The sequence below is a fragment of the Lithobates pipiens genome, unplaced genomic scaffold (assembly GCF_037356315.1).
Source record: "Lithobates pipiens isolate NorthernLeopardFrog02 unplaced genomic scaffold, aLitPip1_a1.2 Scaffold_28, whole genome shotgun sequence".
NCBI lineage: Eukaryota > Metazoa > Chordata > Amphibia > Anura > Ranidae > Lithobates > Lithobates pipiens.
Genome location: NW_027507789.1, coordinates 187,494,419 through 187,517,278, shown reverse-complemented (window position 1 = coordinate 187,517,278; position 22,860 = coordinate 187,494,419). Strand labels below are relative to the sequence as shown.

The window sequence follows — 22,860 nt, the reverse complement described above, 5'->3', positions numbered from 1 at the left end:
ATTTTTTTTTTTTTTTTTTTTTTTTTTTTTAATGTCCGCCATTGGCAGCTGAGTAAACCGGAAGTGACATTGTGACAGATTCTGTGTTTATGCATAGGACACTCGATCAAATTTGACGGCACTCGTCCTGTCCCCTCCGAGGCACACGCGCTATTTGCACCCGATTTTCAAGGTGGAAAAGTGAGCGTTATACGCCAATAAAGTACTTTAAGGGCAGAAATGGTATTTTAATCGTGTGCAAAAATGGCTCTGGCAGCAAAAAGGTTAATGAGCCTATTTCATGTCATGTTTAGTTTTGCCATGTCTGACATATTGGGGTCTTTGCAGTCACACATTTTGTTCAGTTCACACCAGGTGTGGGAAACCCATGTTCCATGTGGGTTTCCCGTACTGCATTCAAAATGCACTGCGCTTGCGATCTGCAGTGGGTGTCAGTGTTAGACACCCCAAACATGCTCACAAATGCGGTGTGTGGGCCTACGCTGTATCGCATGGTACAGCTGTCTCATGATTATTGCATGCACTATTTTTGGTGTGGTCCAGCGCAATTTCAGTCCATTTATGAGTGGGATTGAAACAGCAATGCCCCCGGATTGCATGTGAATTGTACAGGCATGCACTCCTGTGTGATTCATGGTGTGAACTGGCCCTTGAGGCCCCTGGCCCCTTTTCGTCAGTTTTTGAAAACACATTATTCTCCTAGGCTAGGGCTGTAAATGAAATTAATTGTTCGGGCAGGTCACCACAAATGTAATTTTCCTATAAAGTGGCACTTTACTGATGCTTATCTGCTTGTTTTTCAGCAGCTGTCTGTGACTTATCAATTTTCAAGTTTTAATTGTTTATATGCTTCATTTTTTTTCTTCTAGGCATGCCTGCAGGGAATATCGTATTCACAAGGAGCTTGATCATCCCAGGATAGTCAAACTTTATGACTATTTTTCTCTCGACACAGACTCGTAAGTAGCTATGAGTGCGCTTTTGTGTATGGTGGCACCATACACAGTCGTGCATCTAGTTATATCAGAGCCAGGTGCTGTACCACGTGATGTCTGGTAAATTAAGGTGTTTTACAGGATTTTGCGATCCTCTTTGGAGAATGCACTATATGTGAAGTTCAGCAGTTAATGAGCTTGTTTGACTTTAAATATGGCTGGTGAATCTTGTTTGTTGGAATCTCTCTATTTGGTTGTATGCTGATGGGGGTAAATCCTATTTAAAAATTATTGATTGGCAAATAGGGCAAATCCTCTTTGTAAAGAATAGACAAACTAAACGAGACAAAGTAAAATTCTGAATTGCACAGCAAATACTTCATAAATAATGTCCTAGGTATTTATCATTAGTAGTTGAGAACCACCCGTGGCTATCAGTCCTCAACTTGGGACCCCTTTCCTTAGTTTGCATCTTCCCCGAAAATTTAGATTTTGGTTTTTGCAACCTGGTGTTCAATTTTTAGCTTTAAGTGGACTTTAAACATTGTGGGCTTTAAATAGTTTGGTGCCCATGCTTTATAATTGTATGCATGACTTGAATATGGACATGTGTTTATAAGTTCTCCAAAAATTAGAGCCTCCAGCCCTGCTGTTCAAAAAAAAAAAAAAAAAAAAAAATATATATATATATATATATATATATATATATATATATATATATATATATATATATATATAAATTTTTTTTTTTTTTTTTTTGAAAGCCCTTTTCTTCAATGCGGAACTTTAAGCACCAAACCACCCAAGATCTATCCTTAAGAGCAAGTTGACCCCCCTCAAAAGCTATCCCCAATAAATGGAGTTTACATTCATTCTAGTTCAGTGTTGCAGCTTATCCTCTTTCGGAGCTATTGATCCCATTGATGCTGCACAGTTGCATGTCCGATCATATCAATAAATATCAACCTCCCTTCTAGGTGTCCTTATGATTATTATATGTCGTCAGGATACCTAGTATATCTAGTAATACATACTTAATAATGCTCAGATCACTGGGCAGGCTGTGGCACTGAATTTAAAGTGTACTCCAATGGAGGTCAGTACTTTGCTCCAACATAATGATTGATTTACTAAAGTCGATAAATATATCAAAATATGCGACTATTCTCTTAAATGATCCAATTGTGTGGAAAAAAAAAATCCTTTTCACGTTTAACACCCAATCACGTGCAGATGCTTTTCAAGTGATTGCATAATTGAAGTAGATATTTAATCGAGTGATGAATCTAAATTCATTCAGTAAATTGTGTAGTCAAAATGGTGTAGTGCACGCATTTGTTGTATGTGTCAAATGCAGGAATATATATATATTACTCCCACAATTGCAAAGAAAATAGGCAAATATAGTTATTAGGTTTATATTGGTGATTTCAGCTTCCTCCGGATTTTCTGTTGGATTTTTCTACAAAAAAATGTTTCTAATTTTATGCAGGTTCTGCACAGTGCTGGAGTACTGCGAGGGCAACGATCTCGACTTCTACTTGAAACAGCACAAGCTTATGTCCGAGAAGGAGGCCCGCTCCATCATCATGCAGATTGTAAATGCGCTCAAGTACTTGAATGAGATCAAGCCACCAATAATACACTATGATCTAAAGCCAGGTAGGTACTATGTGTTGTCACTACTTATTTAATTTACACACAAGAAAGGTGTTTCATAAATTTTGGGCGCAGCAGGGAGGGGCATATTCAGAATAGGTGTACTATGCCATAAAGATAGAATTAATTTGAAGGTTCCCCCACCTAGTGGTCAGTTGCAGTCTTGCGCCTGTAAAACTGTTCTCCGAGATGGTTACATAGTAGATAAGGTTGAATAAATACAGTAGTCCATCCAGTTCAACCTGTGTAGCTGTACATGAGATGGTGAATTAGAAAAAAAAATTAAATTAGGATAATGAAGATTTTCTCTTATCTTGCATGGAAAAAATGTTGAGCAGGTTTATAATTCTCCAAGCCACATAGCAGCTCAGGTAAATGCATGTTTACTAATGAGCATCTGATACACTACGGCCTTTGTAAGATTTTCGTATACTGTAATAAATTCACTTTTATTCCTAAAGAAATTATATATTTTTTTCTATTCTTTCTAAATGCTAGGTAATATCCTTTTGGTTAATGGTACTGCCTGCGGAGAGATAAAAATCACAGATTTTGGACTCTCTAAAATAATGGATGATGACAGCTATAACTCAGTGGATGGCATGGAGCTCACGTCACAAGGGGCTGGAACCTACTGGTAAGTGACAAGCAAGAGTGCAGCTTTAGTTTTTCTTCTATATGTTTAGCATTTAAGAAATCTTCTACTGCTAGCCTAGGCATAATTTATTTTATTCATAACACAGAGTGACACCTCCTCCAGGCCTTGGGTCAATGTGCAATCTCTTGTGTTCTGAGGGCAAGCAGATTGGAGCATTCAGCGGGGAGTTTCATGTTAAGTGGCACTCCCTAGAACAGTATTTCTGTCATAGAGGGACTTAAAATATTTTTTAGGTGTAATGACTTGAGATTCTTTTTATTGAAGATAAATACTGCAGGTCTTTTAAGATGACATGTGAATGTAATGTAACTTTGTGACAATGTTACTATTGGTATTCTACGAAGGTTGTTAATGGTACGTAGAGTATTATGTTTTAAAAGGCTTTAATCTATAAACCGTTTTTTTTTTTTTTTTTTTTCCTCCAGGTACCTGCCTCCTGAATGTTTTGTGGTTGGTAAAGAGCCCCCAAAAATTTCAAACAAGGTCGATGTTTGGTCTGTAGGAGTCATTTTCTACCAGTGTCTGTATGGGCGAAAGGTAATATTCACTTGGATCCCTCAATGTAATTACTGAGATCTCCTTTCACACCTATGTTACTCTGATACCTTTTTGGAGGAAAAAAGTGGTGTTTTGACTATTGCACTTTCAGCCCTACCCTGCACAAATTTTCCTGCTTGCAGGGCAACAATCTAGACACCAACATACAGTGAGTGTCACTAGGGATAGTTACCTCTGCAGTTAACCCTTACACACACACAGTAGCCACCATTTTGGCATTTTGCTTTTCAAAGCAAACACACACTGTTCACAGCAACTGCTGTTGTAGTTCTTAAATGTCTGACATTCCCCACCACATCCAGACAGGAATGTAAAATGAAAATATGGTAGACGTGATGAGCATTGTTTTTCATTTCTTAGAGATGCACCAATATATTGCTCGCTGTAAATTTTTGGCCGACAATAGGGTTATCAGTGTTTTGCCAAAAATACATTTGTTTTCATTTAAGTCATATTAAACAAATATATATATATATATATATATATATATATATATATATATATATATATATATATATATATAATTTTTTTTTTCTTTTTTTTATATAATATAAATATTTATTATTATAGCTGTCCATAATTTTCATTTTGGTGTACCACTAATAATTAGGAAAAGGTTAAAAAGGGAATTTTACTTTAATAAAAGTGGGGTTCATGTGTAAATTAATGGTGGTGTGCCCTATCATTTTAAATGTTGGAGCAATAGCAGGGTTTAGAATCCCTATAAATGTGCACTATATTTATAAGCTAAAAGCCTATCCTAAGAAACGTAAAGCAGAACCCTGGTTTAAACCATTTTCTCATGTGCAGTGGGGCTGTGCCCACACTGAACATGTTCCCTTACTCGTTTTGTTCTAGGGGAGAGGACAGTGGGGGGGAAAAATTTGACCCCCCTGCAGATTTTGTAAGTTTGCCACTTGCAAAGAAATTAAAAGTCTATAATTTTTATCGTAGGTGTATTTTGATTGATAGAGACAGAATATCAACCAAAAATCCCAGAAAAAACACGTTACAAATGTTATAAATTGAGTTGCGTTTCAGTGAGAAAAATAAGTATTTAATCCTCAAGCAGAACATGACTTGGTACTTGGTGGAGAAACCCTTGTTAGAAATTTTGGTCCACTCTTCTTTGCAAATCTTCTCCAAGCCATTAGGGTTTCGAGGCTGACATTTGATAACTCGACCATTTAGCTCCCTCCACATATTTTCTATGACAAGGCCGCTCCAGGACCTTAATGTGCTTCTTGAACCAGTCCTTTGTTGCCTTGGCCTTGTGTTTTTTTTTGTTTTTTATTTTAGACCTTCTCTAAATCCTTAATGTTTCTTGGCTGTCACCAAGGAAGAAAAATGCTGACTATGACCCTAAGAACACCAAATCTTAAGTTAAACAAGGAGGTGTAAACATTATGCTATGGGGCTGTTTCTCTGCTAAAGGTACAGGCTGAGTTTGGTGCCAATGGACGGGGCCATGTATTGTAAAATCTTGGATGAGGACCTTCTTCCCTCAGCCAGAAGACTGAAGTTGGGTCGTGGATGGGTCTTCCAGCATGAGAATTGCCCAAAACATACCACCAAGGCAACAAAGGGATGGCTCAAGAAGAAGCAAATTAACCACTTAAGGACCAGAAGATTTGCTCTCTTAATGACCAGGCCATTTTTAGCGATATGGCACTGCGTAGCATTAACTGACAATTGCGCGGTCGTTCAACGCTTTACCCAAACAAAATTGACATCCCCCCCCCCCCCCACAAATAGAGCTTTCTTTTGGTGGTATTTGGGGTATTAATATGTATCCTATTTTGTGTTCTAGCTAAAGGGGGATGGGACTGTGCAGGGAAACTAACAGATCGCTGTCCATACTCTGTATGGACAGACAATCTGTCAGTTTCCTACTCGGAGAGCTGGAAACTGTGTTTACACACACAGCTGCCGGTTCCATGTGCCCCCCGAGCGATCACGGGAGCCCGGTGGCGATTGAGACCGCCGGGCACTCACGGCGGTGTGGGGCGTGCATGCACGCACCCCCCAGTGGCCGTTTATGCTACCAACGTAGCATAACAGTGATTCGCGCAGCCGAGCCATGCTGCCACACTACAACTGCAGCAGCTGGTCGGCATGAGGTTAATAGCGGTGTTGAAGCTGAACTATTGCTCAAGCAGTGCATATGATTTCTTCTGATGGTACCTTTTTGTACCACCGCCCAGGGCATGATGGGGCAGCGACATCATAAGGAGGCAGGGTGACCGACTGACATCACCTGGTGCATGTCTATATAAATCATTGCACGCTGCATACCCGCCATTACAGCGGGAGAGAGCGTTGTGTCAACATCGGAAGAGGAAAGAAGGCAACGGAGGAGACCAGGCCACCGCTAGCAAGACTGAGCAGAAGATGGCAGAGGAGCCCTGCAGAAGAAACCGGAGAGCACGGAGAAGAAGGAAGAGACCCCGGAGCTGCCCAACAAAATATTTAAAAAATCTGTAGTGTTCTATTTTTGACACGTTTCAAAGTGAATAGGTAGGGGTACCCCATTCTCATTCACATAGGGTGGGGGGGCAGGATCTGGGGGCCCCCTTATTAAAGGTGGCTCCCAGATTCTGATAAGCTCCCTGCGCGCGGACCCCGACAACCAACAGCCAGGGTTGTCTGGAAGAGGCCCTTGTCGTTGTGGACATGGGGACAAGGTGCTTTGGGGTAGGGGGGGCTGCCCCGAAGAACCTCCCCCCCACCCCCCCATGTTGAGGGCATGCGGCCTGGTACGGGGGGGGCTCGCTCGTCCCCACCCCCTTTCCTGACCGGCCAGGCTGCATGCTCGGATAAGGGTCTGGTATGGCTTTTTGGGGGGACCCCCACACCATTTTTTCGGCGAAGAGGGTTCCCCTTAAAATCCATACCAGATATTCATTTTGGCGGGTTTCCCTTCATCCTCTGCACACAAGTCGACTTGTGGTGCAACTTCGTGATTTTATGGCGTTCAGAAAACAGCCCATAAACTCCACTGCTGACGAACGTCCAACAAACGTCCATGTGTGCATGGTCACATAGGATAACATAGAGTGGCGTTTATGGGATTAAAAAAAAAAAAAAAAAAACGCCCAAACTTCAAATGGCTGTTATGAGCGCCAGTGTGCATGGAGCCTTATGCTTGCAATAATTGCTTGTGAGTTCCTTTTGTAGAACTTCCACAAGGTCCTCATGCAGGTGCTGGCTTATAAACTAGCCAAACACAACTGCTGAGATGCTTACGGCAGTTTGTACCTGTATAGGAGACCGCCTGGGCATACCAGGTGCTATACACGGTTCTGTGCACATGAGTGCATGAACGCACATCAGCGGAGGTTAAACTTCCTTTCACCATGCAGAAACTCCTGGCTAGTCTTCCTTTGGTGAAACAGCTATTTGAGGATGTTTGGATAATTCATCAGCAGTTGGCATTGCTATGGGACATCCCACATAGTAACTACTATGGCTCTGTGTCCCCTGATGTATGAAAAAATAACAGGATTTTTAAAAAGGCTTACCTGTAAAATCCTTTTCTTTGAAGTACATCAGGGGACACAGAGGTCCATCCCTTATTTGGTGTACACCTATATTACTTTGCTATAAAACTGAGGTACTCCCACCAGTGGGAGGGGTTACATTTTAATTCAGTGGGTGCCAGTGTCATCACCTGAAGGTGGCCTATAACCCACATCGTTACTACTATGGCTCTGTAAAACTTTATATTCCCATCGCACACATTCTTGGATGAGCTCTCGAGTTTGGGTGCTGTAGCAACAACCAGCTGGATACTGGTTCAAGTCACACAGTGAAGATATTTGCCAGCACACCATGGAATGACACCGCGTCTAAACGGGTGATTTATTGCATGATCACAACACAAGGAGAGTGCAACGTTTTGGGGTCACACAGGACCCCTTCATCAAATGCCTGACGAAGGGGTCCTGCGTGACTGAAACGTTACACTCTCCTTGTGTTGTGATCATGCAATAAATCACCCGTTTGGACACTGTCGTTCCACGTTGTGCTGGCAAATATCTTCACTATTATGGCTTTGTGTCTCCTGATGTACTTCAAAGAAAAATATTTTACAGGTAAGCTGTTTTTAAAAATCCTGTTTTTACACCTCTGTGTTTACCAACAAGGGTTTCTCCACCAAGTACTAAGTCATGTCTTGCTTTGGGATCAAATATTTTACTCACTAAACTGCAACTAAATTTATAGCATTTGTTTGTGTTTCTGCATTTTTGGTTAATATTCTATCTCGCTTAAAATACACCTAAAAATTATAGACCCTTAATTTCTTTGTAAGTAGGCAAACTTACAAAATCTGCAGGGGATCGAATTAATTTTTTTTTCCCCACTGTACTTTCCTGACTCACCGATCGGTCTGGCACAACACCACTGGTCTGGCATCCCCACACTTGAAAGTGGCCCGTTCCTGAGGTCAGCACACTCTAAAGACAGGAACAGTCCACCACTGGTCCATAGGGAAACATGGTTTTCTGGCGGATCAAATTAGTGTAGGGATCTTGCTCACCCCTAGGGGAAAAAAAAAAGGCAGCAGTTGACTGCCCTACACTGCATGGGGAACATAAAAAATTTTTTGCCTGGAGTTTTTCTTTAAAGTGATTGTAAAGGCTATTTTTTCTTTTTAATAAACATGTTATATTTACCTCCTCTGCAGTTTTTCACAGAGCAGCCTAGATCCTCCTCTTCTCTGGTCCCTCTTTGCTGCTCCTAGCCTCTCCCTCCTTTGAGTGGGCCCTCAGTCAGCAGCTTGCTACAGGGGGGCACCCAAGCAGTCAGAGCTCTGTGTATTCAGACACGGAGCCCTGGCCCTGCCCCTCACCCCTAAATGGCTTACGTTGACAGCCGCAGAAGCCAATGGCGCCGCTGCTCTGTCTCAGCCAATCAGGGAGAGTGTACTGGTTGGCTAAGGGGATCGTGGACTTCGCTGGAGAGAAGGGGCTCAGGTAGGTAATTGGGAGGTGATGGGGGGGGGGGGGCTCCTTTTTTTTTTATTTTTTTTTTTTAATGCATAGAATGCATTAAGATAAACCCTTCTGCCTTTACAACTCCTTTAAGTTTTGGTATAACCATAGCTTTTTTTTATTTTTTGGCAAATAGTACACTTTTGGATTTCCCATCACTTTGAATAACGATGGTCACCAAGTCAGGGTGAATTTCCCCAGGTGGACAAATTTTTTTATTTTTTTTCATCTTGATGGGTTCTAATTAGGGTTGTGCCGATACCAAGTATTTGCACAAGTATTGGTACTCGTGCAAATGCACCGATGCCAAAACAAATCTTCCTCTGTTTAACCCCATATTAACTCTTTACTCTAATCAGCCTTAATTAACTCCCTATTCTCCTCCATTTAATTTTCCTGCTTTTTATTTTTTGTTCTGTTCCGGTCTATTTTATAAACGATAATTAACTTTTTTTTGTTTGCTTTTTTAGTGAATATATATATATATATATATATATATATATTAAATATATTACACATTTCAAATTAAAAAAACACAAAATTCAAAAACAAAATCAGTTTATTTCATTTGTAAATGTCTTTTCAATGCTTTGTGCCATTGCTGACAGCTGAAGTGTAAACCAAATTGTTGCAGTAGGTATCAGTAATTGGTACCGGTGAGTACTAAAAAAAATATTGGTACTTGTCGTAAAAAAAAAAAAAAAAATGGTATCGGTGCATCCCTAATCTTCTAATCCACCCAGAACTGGGCTAAACTTTACACTCTTATTGTCTTTGTTTCATGCATTAAAAATGAGTGACCTAAAACATGTTTGCTATGATTTATCTTGCAGCCATTTGGTCACAACCAGTCTCAGCAGGACATCTTACAAGAGAATACCATCCTAAAAGCCACAGAGGTCCAGTTTCCTCCAAAGCCAGTTGTTACCCCAGAAGCCAAGGTATCTATATTCTTACACCCTTGATTTTTGTGTGCCCACCCAGAGGGATGGGAGGTAGGTCTTTGCCACCTTGTTCACAATATATTTACTCTTTTTCTTCTAATAGGCTTTTATCCGCCGTTGCCTTGCCTATAGGAAGGAGGATCGGATAGATGTCCATCAGCTAGCATCTGACCCCTACCTACTGCCGCACATTCGTAAATCTGTTTCCACCAATAGCCCAGCCACCGCTGCAGTAGCATCAACATCTGCTTCCTCCAACAACAGCTTGTCAAACTGAGAGCGCACGGATGAGGCATGAGATTTGATTCTCTGCTGCATTACACATTGTGGTAATGTCAGCAGAGGTGTTACACGGCTCCCTTGGAATGTGTTTCTTCCCTTTTGGCGGAGAGCGGCGAGTGCTCCATGGAACATTTCAATTACTGGCCTGTTGGAGCCACAAAAAGCTGGATTTGAAATGGAGCCTTGCAAGAGATCCACAACCCCTGTTGGGTGGAAGCCTGAGTCTTTGTTGGCAAGGACCTCAAAAAACATGACAAGGCAGCAGACTTGGATCTGTAACTTGGACAATACACCCTCTCCCTTCCCCTTCTGTGGACTTCTTATTCCTCTACACAGCTGACAACCGTTAAACGAAAATAAACTTTTTGTTAAGAAGATTTTCAGGAGCCAGATCCTAGTAGACTGGACTTGGGGGGGCCCCCCGTCACCCCTTCCCCATCCTCCTTGTTGATATTTAAACCTGTTCTGATTCCCCTTTCGTCATTTAATGAAATATTCAAGTGAGATTGCCAGAAAGGTACATGAATTTCTTGTGGCCTCCCTTGTTCATAATAAGTCAAGAGGCCCTTCCTAGAAGTGGAGCTCTTTTATTATCTTTTTAAAGTCGATCCATCACCTGCAGAGACTGGGGACATCTATTTTTTAGTCTAGACTGATATTCTTTAAGTTTGCTAGGAGCTGGTCATGTCACTGTCTTTTTCTAGTTCTAGAATATTGGTTCAGACCAAAAAAAAATAAAAAGTTGCCTCAGTTTTATGTAGGCGATTGGTCCACTTTGAACATTAATCTGGCGGAGCATAGGTTTTTATTAAAGTGAAATCCATATTACTAGGGACAGAGGAAAGTGTTGGCGTTTCTTTTCATCTTCACAGTGCAACATTTCCAGGCAGGTTAAAAAAAAAAAAAAAGCTTTGAATATTAAGGGTCTTAATATTTGTTCTTTGGAGTTTTGCTGTGTTTGAAATACTAGACAGATCTGAAGGGAAGCCTTACCATGGTTGACATCTGGTCTGTTTCAGCAGCAGACAAACTTGCATGCTGTAGTAACTGCTGACCTATAGAGTCCATGATTTTGGCTGACCCGTGGTTATGGTTCAGTTCAGTGAACATAGTGCGGGCGATTGTTCATGTGTGTTATACCACGCTTTTGCAAACTGTTGTAAAGAAAAAAAAATGTAATTTCACTGTAAACCTCTTCACATTTGGTGGCAATTGCTTTTAGCCTTTTTTGTTTTTTTTCTGAATCTTGCTGAAACATGTCTTAAGAAAAAAAAAAAAACAACTTTGCAAATGCTGACATCACACAATGCTGGTGTGTTAACTTGCCTGCTTGCACCTCTGTGTACAATGCCTGTTGTGGCATCAATGCTTTTAGCATTTGAGTCTATACATTCACAGCTATTGTGAGTGGCTGAAACCAAAGGAGTTTTAAAAGCTCACTCTCCCTTTTGCGCTTTGATCATGAACAAACGTTCTCTTAGCCAAAATAATATAGATGCCTTAGTAACAACTATTACTAAATGTGCTATCTGTGTTTGGGGTCACAGCAGTAGTGACTAAGCTTGCAGACTGTAGGTTGTTGAGGCTTTACAGACCACGTAGGAGGTGTTGCAACCCCAAGATGTCTGATGATTCCAGTGGTATGTCCAATATAAAAACGACGGTACCTAAACTGTGTAAGCAACATTCAAAATAGTCTCTAATCTGGTTAAAATGAGTGTAGGAGTGCAGTGCATATTTCACATTGTATCAAGGCAAATCTGTGGCCTTCATCAGTTACACATGTTCAGGAAGGTGCTTGTGTTCTTCCTTTTAAAGGGAAGTGGACAAAAGTAGAAGTATTCAAATCCTAGTACCAAGTAACGTGTCTCTGCATCCATTGACGCGTGTATTTACAAATTGTTTAACCAAAAGGACCTGGGTCAATGAGGGTTATTCAGCTTGGTCTTTGAGTGATGTTGAAGGGTTAGACTAATGGAAAAGGTTTTTCATGGCCAAAATTGTACTGTCTTTTGCATAACTTAAACTTAAATTACTCTGCCATGTATTTGTTGGGCGTAATTGTTTTCCAGAGCTACAGCTAACGATTGGCGTCATGATTATTAGTAATTTTCAGTCCATCAAAAGGATTTCTAAGGCAGACTATACACTGTTCCAAAATTGGCTGGTTCAGTAGGAACCGGCCGAGATTCGAACCATGTATGGGCAGGCTGAATGTAGCAAGTTGATCCATTGACTTGGGTACAGTCAGCATGCCTAATTTTACCTGTGATTATGACTGGTGGCAACTAAGGGTGATGAAGCAGTGATATTTTAACCTTGTAACTACCACTCTGACTTCAGCTACATGTATGGTTGCGGGGCATTTGCAGCTTTCCCATTAATTTGAATGGCTGGCAGTTGGCAGGCTTAGTACCCACTAAACATGACAGAAGTAGTAGTTTTGGGCACATAGCACAGTATTGTGACCACAACGTGTAAACTCCCCTGTCCACTGCCTTTGCAGCTTAAAGCGGAGTTCCACCCATAAAATAAACTTTTCAGAAATCAACAGCATTATGCATCAGGAAAAACATTTGGCATTTTTTTTTTCTCATCCCTTCAGCATTGTTGCTATGGGGTCCTTTGTGTTCTGCCACTTCCTCTGCGCCTGTGCTCGTTAGTGCTTCTGAGAGATGCTTGTCATCATTTCCCAGGAGTCAGTGGGCAGTGCCGAGGGCTTCATTGCCATCACAACGGTGGGCACTTTTGGCAACGTCAGAAGTGTGCGAGCTGCACCTCCTGCACATGCGCTCGGGCGGTGCATGCTGTACCCGATCCCAGAAGATGGTGCTTGTGTGCTTCACATGCCCACAAGCAAAATGGAAAATTCTAGGAGACAATAATAAAAAAATCTTTTGATTGCAGATCGGCAATCGAGCGGCGATAGAGCATAAAAATGTGAGTTATATATAGGAGTTCTAATCCAAAGATATTAATCTAAAAAAATAAAAAAAATAAAAAAAATTGTATTCAGTTGGAACTCCACTTTAGGAAGAGTGCTAAAAAAAAATGTCTCAAATACACATTTTTAATGTCTACACTGCAAATCTAAGCCCTTATTTGTATAACCTCACACAGTTAATTTGATACTGAAAATTGTGCAGCACTTAACCCTGCATCATTTCAGTTTCAAATAAAACATAATCTGCATTTAATTATGTAAATTGGGCAGAAACTCTAAAGTGCTTAGTTATGTGTTTATTGAATTGAGTGGTTGTTCTTGCATACTAAAGTCCTACCATGCAAATGCTGGATACCCTTGCCTTTTTGCTTGGTTGTGTTGTAGAGGATTGCACTGCATTTGAAATCCGACCACCAGTCCAAATCCTGAAAGCTGGAGCAGACATCAGGGAATGCTTTGGTTCCTAGACAGAACAAACAAACAAAATATAGATTTCCACCTATAGCGGTTATTCTGGTGAAGCCTACAGTTGGGGGGCCCCATAGCAGCGAGGTTTCAGCAGAGCTTGGGGGCTGCCTTGGTGTGTATGGACATGGTGGTTCACAATAGAAGTCATCCTTTTGTGTGAAATGTAAATGTTAACTGTCCATTACTTCCCCAGCAGCATATTCTGTTCTACTTTGTTCAGCTGCCTGGAGTAAAAAGTACTCAAAACATGTGTATGTTGCAATGTGTGACCTAACCTGGCTATACATGGTTCAGTTTTTTCCTTCAGCTAGCTGGCTGAACAAAAAAAAAACCGAACCATCTCCCTCAATCATACATTCAAGGTGGATGAGGGAATCCCCTTCTGCTGTGTCAATGTATTCTGATGGTGTCAGATTACTCTTAGCGCTGCAGTCGATTGGCTGGCTGCTTGAGATGATCAAAGCAAAATTTTACAACAAGGTGGATCATGAGAAGTTGGTAGATGGATTGACCCCTCATGAATAAGAACGGCCATACACAGATGGAATTGTGACCTGCTGGCCCAATCTAGATCCATGTATGGCCAGTTGTACTTCTCTATGTGATAGCACCGGTGCCAGGTGAGTTGCCCAATGCTGTGACATAGACACCTCAGCCCCTCTGCAAGCACTAGCACAGCTTGAAGTAGGACTAAACTCATTGATTTAGCTGTTTCCCAAAACACATAGATTCCAGGCATGCCATAAATAACTGTCTCAGTTGCTTGTACTCTCAACCAAACTGTCAAGCCGTTGAATGGTTGGAGCCATAACTAACCTGTGTGTAGCACCAGGGCAACTGCAGATCAAGCAAAGGCAAAGATGGCAGCTTTTATGGCTGTAAAGGATAAAGGCTTCTGCTTTAAAGCATACACAGGTCTGTTTTTCCTTACTACTGATGCTGCAAAGGTGCTAATGAAAAATGAGTGTGAGCTGCTGGGTTGAGAAGAAATCCAATAACCTTGTGCTTTGCACTGCATAGGCAAAAGACTGTAACCCCTAATGCTGGTTGTGCTTTGGACATTGATGGAAGCACCCATGACTACAGTCCCTAAAAGCCTTTATGTAGTACAAACATGCAGCCTGGACCTTGTAGTATGCTACCTTTTTTACATGTAGACTACTACACTGCAACATGGGGTGTAACTTCCTACGTGGTCTTAAAAGTAGTGTCTGCTAGTATGCTTACCGAAGTCTTTAAAATGTTTCTCTTTTTTATGGATGATCACTTGTAGTGACACCAGTGCTGCAAAATTTATGAAACCTGATTTAAAGAATAACCATCTGGTAAATGTCTAACTCCCACCCTTACTTTTTTTTTTTTTTTCTTTTTAATTATCTTTGCCTGAGTTAGTTTCTGTTAATATGGGTTTCACTTTGCTCTAGGAATAATTATAATAAAAATACTGTTTTCATTTTTATTTTTTTGTTCATTTTTTACTTGAAGGACAAATGTGTATTAATTCATATTGGAAAGTTTAGGGGGAAACATCCAAGAATTAAAAAAAATAAAATAAAAAAAAATACTGATATTAAAATACATTTGGAAATGTTAAGACTGCTTTATGATGTACCTTTTTTTTAATATGCAGTTTGAACAATTTTCTTACAGAAGGTTTTGTTTGGAACGCAACCCTAATGAAGAGTTGCAGAAAGCAGAATTGGTGTCTAAACTCTTCCCTTGACAAGATGTAACACTTTTTTTTTTTTCAGAAGAACAGTTACCCTGTCAGATCCCTTTCACATTGGGGAGCTTTGCAGGGGCTACAGCACTACAAATAGCACCTGCAAAGCTCCCTGAAAGAGCCGCTTCTGTGTCTCCAATGTGAAAGCCAGAGAACATTTTTCACACTGGAGTGGTGCGCTGGCAGGATGCTAAAAAATAAGTCCTGTTAGGAGCATCTTAGAAGTGGTGTGTATACCGCTCCTGCCCATTGAAATCAATGGGCAGCGCTGCTATACTGCCAGCAAAGCACTGCTGCTGCAGCAGCACTTTGTGGGTGGTTTTAACCCTTTCTCGGCCGCTAGCAGGGGCTAAAAGCGCCCACTAGCAGCCAAATAGCGCTGCAAAATTGAGGGTAAAGCGCAGCTAAAAATAGCGGTGCTTTACCAACGATGCACACACCGCCCTAGTGTGAAAGGGGCCTTAATCGGATGGGTTTTGGGTCCACATATTTCTTCATTAGTCACTTATAAACTGAAAAAACATTCAGCTGAACTAAAATATTTATATTTTATAATGTGGGTTTTAAATTTATAGTGCCAGTTAGGCTAAATATTAAGTCCACATAACACCTAAAGAAGAATATATCAAGGTGGTATGAAGAGTAGACTAATGCCCTTTTCACATGGTCTTTCCTATCAGGCCCCCTTGTCAGTTACCGTATATACTCGAGTATAAGCCGAGATTTTCAGCCTCTTTTTTGAGGCTGAAAGTGCCCCCTCGGCTTATACTCGAGTCACCGCTGTCTGACTGCTCGATCAGCGTATCGAGCAGACAGACGGCGGACATTAAAATTCAAAAGCCGCGCCTCCTTCTCCGCCTCCGCCTGTGATAGGCGGAACACTGAATTTCCCAGCAGTCAGTGTTCCGCCTATCACGGACATCCGTTCATTCTCATACTACGGACGAGTATGAGAGGATGTCCGTGATAGGCGGAACACAGGCTGCTGGGAAATTGAGTGTTCCGCCTATCACAGGCGGAGGACGGAGGCGCAGCTTTTGAATCGTAGAATGGCCGCCGAGAAGATCGGCGATCCATCGGCACGACACGGGACGGAGGAGGCACGGGACAGAGGAGGCACGGGACAGAGGAGGCACGGGACAGAGGAGGCACGGGACAGAGGAGGCACGGGACAGAGGAGGCACGGGACAGAGGAGGCACGGGACAGAGGAGGCACGGGACAGAGGAGGCACGGGACAGAGGAGGCACGGGACAGAGGAGGCACGGGACAGAGGAGGCACGGGACAGAGGAGGCACGGGACAGAGGAGGCACGGGACAGAGGAGGCACGGGACAGAGGAGGCACGGGACAGAGGAGGCACGGGACAGAGGAGGCTCGGGACGACGGCGGCTCGGGACGACGGCGGCTCGGGACAGAGGAGGCTCGGGACGACGGCGGCTCGGGACACAGGTAGGCTGGACACACACACAAGGCTGCACGGACACACACACACACACACACACACACACACACACACGGATGGATGGATGGATACACACACACAGGGATGGATGGATGGATGAATACACACACACACACACACACACACACACAGGGATGGATGGATACACACACAGGGATGGATGGACGGACACACAGGGATGGATGGATGGATGGACACACAGGGATGGATGGACGGACACACACACAGGGATGGACGGACACACAGGGATGGACAGCCATGTCTCACCCTCGGCTTATACACGAGTCAATAAGTTTTCCAGTTTTTTGGGGGTAAATTGGGGGCCTCGGCTTATATTCGGGTCGGCCTATACTCGAGTATATACGGTATTCAGGCGGACTTGATTGTAAGTTTCAGATCTACCCCCGAGTCCGCTGGAATCTGGGAAAATAAAATGCGGAAAAGGTCTGAATCATTTTTTAAAAAAAATTTACAGACCTAAACATGACTGACGGAACCCTTAAAGTGATTTAAATTTTGTGTCTTGTTTTTAAAAATAAGCCTGTCTATACTTGCCGCCTCTGTGCACTGATTTTGCGTGTCCCCTGCGGCACTCTGGGCTCCTCTTAAGTGTCCCCATGAAGAGCCGCTCTCCTTGGGGGCACACATGCAGGTGTGCTCTCGAGTTCTGCTGCAGCCTCCATTGACGCAGACAGCAGTATTCGGCCCCACTTCCGTGTCACTGGATTTCATTGAGCCATTGGTTCCAGCTGCTATCAATCTATCCAATGAGGATCCGAGACAGCTGCTGGATTGCTGGAAGGATCAGGTTCAGGTAAGTAAAAGGGGGGCTACTGCATCCCAAAAGGTTTTTCACCTTAACGCATTAAGGTGAAAAACCGTGAGGGTTTATAGCCCCTTTAATTTAGAGAGACCCAAGTCCATTTAGATCTGGCAGCCCATAGCTCCTACACAGGTCCACTGTCGAAATGCAGACAAAAATACTGAATGTTACCTTAGTCCATTCTGCTCCAATTTAGCAGGGGGATCTGCTTACAGAGCCCCTGCTGAATGAAGTGGAGCAGCACGCCGGTGTGGAAAGGATCTTTTAAAGAGGTGTTTCAGCCTGGGGAAGAAAAATTAAGTCAGCAGCTACAAATACTGTGACTTTTAATATATGGACACTTACCCATCCAGGGGAGCACACACTGTCGGCACCCCAGGTGCTGCCACCACCATTCCTGGTAAGGGAAACCGGCAGTGAAGCCTTTTGGCTTGACAGCTTGTTCTCTACTGTGCATGCAAGAAGCATTGCACTTACTTGCCCGGAGGAGGGGGCCAAACTTGCGAGAGACGGTGCCATCTCCTGGGACGGGGGAAGGGTACCTGTCAAAACCGGGTACCCCCCCCCCCCCCCAAAAAGTGCCACATGCACCGGAGGGTGGGAGGAAGCAGATAAGCAAAAGTGCCACTCTGCTTTAAGTTCCATCCCCAAAGAAACTTCAGTCCCTGAGCTCAATTTACAGCCCCAAATAGTTCTGTCACACACTGTATTATTAGAGCACATGCCTTGAGGGGTAGCGCTCAGACTTGCAGTCTGGAAGGTGCCACTACTTGGTTTATGGTGCCACTTGCAGTAGTGCCCCAGCGTTGAAGGTTTTTTGGAATGCATTGAAGACTATTTCAAGTTGTAAACACATAAATGGCAGCTTATAGCATCTCGTGTCACTTTTCTCAATGTACAGTCCACTTTTTACAGTTGCTTTGCCATTCATCTAGATGCAGAGGACACCAATTTTCATTGCCTGCTCACTCTGCAGTTCCCAACAACTAAAGAAAATTACAGTTTCCAGTAGAAAAAGTTACAAAGGAAGCATATTCATAACTCCTAGGTTGCCTATGATGCCATTTTAAGACTAGGCCTGGCATATATCTGGATAGGCATTCTCGAGGCCAGGCATATAATGTGCTTCATTGAGAAATTTACACCCTTGCATTCCTCTACTTGACCAGAGTTGTTGGTCAGCAGGGACCACTGAGTCAGGCTACATTCTGACTTTTCACTCTTGCATGTGAAGGAGGCATTTAAGGAAAAACCTTCCCCTAAAAAGTGCTCAGGTAATGGCTTCAAACTGTCCTATAACTATTCCAAGTCGCTCTGTTGTCCCCTATATTTCAATCTTACCTTAAGGAGCAATCTGATTTGGTTTATTCAAAGTTCCTCTGTTCAGTGAAGGATGAGGTGCCTTTCCATTCAGGCATGCCATAATCTTATTCCACAAGTTCAGACCACCTCTAATCCAGCCTGTGCCCAGTACCCTCTTCCCCAGAGGTAATGACTTCAGGTTCGGGATACTGCTGATTCTGAATTGGAGGACAGTCAAAGTGATGCTAGTAAAGGGTTCAGATTCAAGTTGTCCCTAGAGGATGTTGATGACCTTTTTAGATGCTGTTTATGATGCATTAGACATCCAGGAAAAATAAAGCAAGCCCTCTAGAAACTATCAAATGTACTAGGGATTTCATTTAAAACAAATTAACGTGTTTTTTCTTTTCACCAAGTAATGTCTGTTATCCTAAAAGAATGTTCAGATCCTGAAATGAGGCTGTTTTCCAGCACCCTTAAAGGGGTTGTAAAGTGTAATGGTTTTTCACCTTTAAAGTATTCTATACATTAAGGTGAAAAACCTGTGTTGCAGCTGCCCCCAGAGCCCTCCTTTCACTTTCCAGGATGGCACACCAGAGAGATGAGGCTCCTCCCCACAGGAAACACAATTACACAATTGCTTAAGAGCTGTTTTTACGTCCCAACCTGATCCTCAGGTTTTGATTGTGTTTCTCCCTACACAGTGAAATGTGTGTTTTTTTTTTTTTTTTTTTTTTTTTTTTTTTTTTTCTTCTAACCAGCTGGCCAAGGGATTGATAGTAACCCTGTGAGGCAGATATAGGCAGGCCTCTCTGGCTTCTTCTGTCTTTATCCCTAATCGGAGGATGGCGGTGCGACCCTGGGAAGAGGAGACACTGACTAACGTGGTGGCTGAAGAGAGCCCAAAGAGGCACCAGTTCACTACGGTGGGAGAAGTGAGTGCCTAAACCACCTCTGATGGGAAAGAGGGGGGTAAGGTATTGCCCCCCCACCTTTATGAGGGGCCATAGTTTGGAGACCATCTTCCTTGCATGTGGACCATAAGGATATTCATTTTAATGATGGCGACCCTGCCAAACCAGAAAGAGACCGGAAGACCATTTCTTTAAGTCCTGTATTTTGTAGTATTACATGTTTTGAGGTCAGTTAGGGAGGCCGGGAGTTGGATGCCCAGGTAGGTGATTGTGCGGTTGTTCCATGAAAACGGGGAAATTCGTTTGGCATTGCTTACAGGTTTCAGGGGATAGCGTGACATTCCGGGCATTGAATTTTGTAAAATTTATTTGAAGGTTAGTCAGGGTCTTAAGTGTTGAAATCTTTGAGTAGATTAGGGAGTGTCGTGAGCGGTACTGTGAGAAAGGGTATATCATCCACAAAGGCTGCTAGTTTGTAGGTGCGGTGTTTAATGTCTATGCCCTTGACATCTGGGTTAGCTCTGAGACATCTAAGTAGTGGTTCAAAGGTAGGGACAAATATTAGAGGGGAAAGGGGGCAGCCCTGGCAGGTTCCATTTGATATAGAGAAGGCATCCGACAGGTGGCTGTTTAATTGGACTCTAGCTGTGGGGTTGGAATAGAGTGCTAGTATGAAATTTAGCATTTCGGTAGGGAGGCCAATGGCCTTTAAGGCTTCTGTTATGTAGTCCCAGGCCTCCATGTTGAATGCCTTCTCCACGTTGAGGAAAAGTAGGAATCCCTGGTTGTGGGTAGAAGTGAGCCAGTGGTGGACGTTTGATGGCTTTAAGAGTATTGTCTCTCTTCTCTGCCTGGAATGAAGCCGACTTGGTCCAGATCGACCAGTTGGGGGAGAAGCCAATTCGCTAACGTTTTGGCGTAACATTTGAGATCTACATTGAGCAATGAAATTGGTCTGTAACTGATGACCACTGCAGGGTCCTTTCCTGGCTTTAGGATAACTGTGATGTGGACCTTTAGTAGATCTCGTGGGGGTTCCATTGGGGTCGCAAATGAATTAAAGACCAACAAGAAAAAGGGGGTGAGGATATCTGCATAGGTTTTGTAGTATCCTACGGTCAGGCTGTCTGGGCCGGGGCTCTTGCCCATTTTCATTTGTGTCAGTGCTAGGTCAACTTTGTCTTTCTTCAAGGGGGCGTCTAGATCTTGTGCTATGGAGTCAGAAATTGGAGTTGGACTGTATTGTCATGAGAATTCAACTTTCATTTGTTTTCTCGTGGTCTCATCTATGGATGGGTCTGTCGGGGAGAGCTTGTAGAGTTGAGAATAATACTTCACAAACTGGCTATGTCTGGGGTTGAGTTCGGTTTGTGTCCTGATGCATCTGTCACTGTATAGTCATGGTAGTCTTTTTAGCTTGTAGGGCTCTTGCAAGCATTTTACTGGCTTTATTGCCATATTCATAGAACGTTTTCTTTGGTTATATTTGCGCCGTATTTGTTTGCCCATTATTTCTAATCGATTCGATCTGGCTTGTATAAAGTCATTGAAAGTGTCTAGAGCTTGTGAGCGCTTGTTTTTTCTAGCTTTCAGATCCTATCCATGAGTTCTGTGTAATGTTTCTGTCTTTCTGTAAGTTTGTCGGCTGCTGCAATAAGGGTGCCACGAATCACGCATTCGTGGGTCTTCGCAATTAATAAGTAGAGGGGTCGGTGGGTTTGTTCTCTAGGGTGTATTGTGCAACACGGAGTCTAACCTCTGCCGCGACAGAGGGGTCGGTAAGGAGGGAAGGGTCAAGTCTCCACATCTGTGGGCGAGGGAGTGTTTCTGGGAACGTCATTGTCATGAAAATAGGGTGGTGATCTGATAGGAACATGGGCTCTATGGAGGTGTGGTGGAGCATAGACAGATCTTTGCGTGAAACAAATAATCTATCCTGGAGAATCTGTTGTGTGGTGTCGGGGAAAAAAAAAAGTATAGTCTTTTCCATTGGGATTTAAGGTATGCCAAGTGTCGTTGAGTAGTAAATTCTGGAGGTGGGATTTAATTTTTCATAAGACTGCATAAGGGAGAGAGGATATGCCAGTGGAGGTGTCTTGCGCAGGGTTGAGTGATGCATTAAAATCTTCTCCCAGAATAAGAGTACCTTCTTGAAACGTGGTTAGTGCATCAGTAATTGTGCGGAAGAAGGCCACTTGGCCAACGTTCGGGGTGTATACATTCGCTAATGTGAGTTTCCTACCTAGGTATGATCCTTTTAGAAAGAGGTGCCTGTCTCGTCAATGCATCGTTGATATGAAAAGGGCAACGTTTCACTATAAGTATAGAGACCCCTTTCGATTTGGACAATGGGTTGGTTGCATGATACGCTGTTGGGAAGCGGTGATTCTGTAGTTTGTGTTGAGCCAGTGCAGAAATGTGTTTTCGTGTAGGAATATGTCTGCCTTGTAGTGTTGCATGGATAGGAGGAGCTGGGATCGTCTTTTTGGTATGTTAAGTCCCCTAGCATTAATTGAAGCGATCTTGATCGGCGGTGCGGCTGAATTAGATGGTGGAGAGGCCATCATTGTTTCTGTGTGTCCTTCAGGTTATTAGGTAAGACCGGTATGAAGAACCGTGGCAAGGAGGGAGCAAGGGAGAAGGTGGAGTTCCGGTAGTAATGGGAACAGAGGGGTGCCAGACTGAGCTCATCGCTTGACTCTAAGGGAGCTGCCTCCAGGTGCTAATCATACAAGATCTCGGATCATTTATGGACATTATGTTTTAACAAATGTTTTAATATTATGTGTGCTTATTCACACACATTTTATGTATACCTATATTCCAGTTGCTATATAATTTTATGTTATCACCATATCTAGTGCCGCTGTTCACCCCTGGAGTTCCGGTAGTGTAGGTTGAGTGGTGGGGGGTGTTTGGATTGGGTTTTGTGGTGTAAGTCAGAATGTAGAGGGGCAAAGGAGAGGTGTTCCGGTGGCAGGTGAAAACTTGCTCACCCATCAGAGTTGGAGGGTACAACAAAAACGGGTGTACCAGATGGGTTCAGTGGCTGAGTGCCACTGTGTGGGAGTTGGTTATCCAGAGAGAGGAATTGGGGAGTATAGTCCATCAGACCATTGGCCCTGTCATGTAAATTCGAGGTCAAATGGGGATTGGTTTATGCAAGGGGAGATGCGTGATGTGGGCAGCAGGTT

The 22,860-nt window shown here is 42.9% G+C and overlaps 1 protein-coding gene across 4 annotated transcripts in view; it reads left to right on the top strand.

The window, feature by feature from the left end:
* Positions 1–14,901, top strand: part of TLK2 (tousled like kinase 2) — a 92,155-nt gene extending 77,254 nt beyond the window's left edge. For all 4 annotated transcript variants that reach the window (XM_077460143.1, XM_077460142.1, XM_077460140.1 and 1 more), the window contains 6 exons: positions 870–959; positions 2,428–2,597; positions 3,093–3,231; positions 3,678–3,789; positions 9,638–9,745; positions 9,852–14,901. In XM_077460143.1, the coding sequence (XP_077316269.1) occupies positions 870–959; positions 2,428–2,597; positions 3,093–3,231; positions 3,678–3,789; positions 9,638–9,745; positions 9,852–10,025 (793 nt within the window). In that variant the 3' untranslated portion in view covers positions 10,026–14,901. The remainder of the gene's footprint in view (positions 1–869; positions 960–2,427; positions 2,598–3,092; positions 3,232–3,677; positions 3,790–9,637; positions 9,746–9,851) is intronic.
* The last annotated feature ends 7,959 nt before the right edge of the window (positions 14,902–22,860 follow it).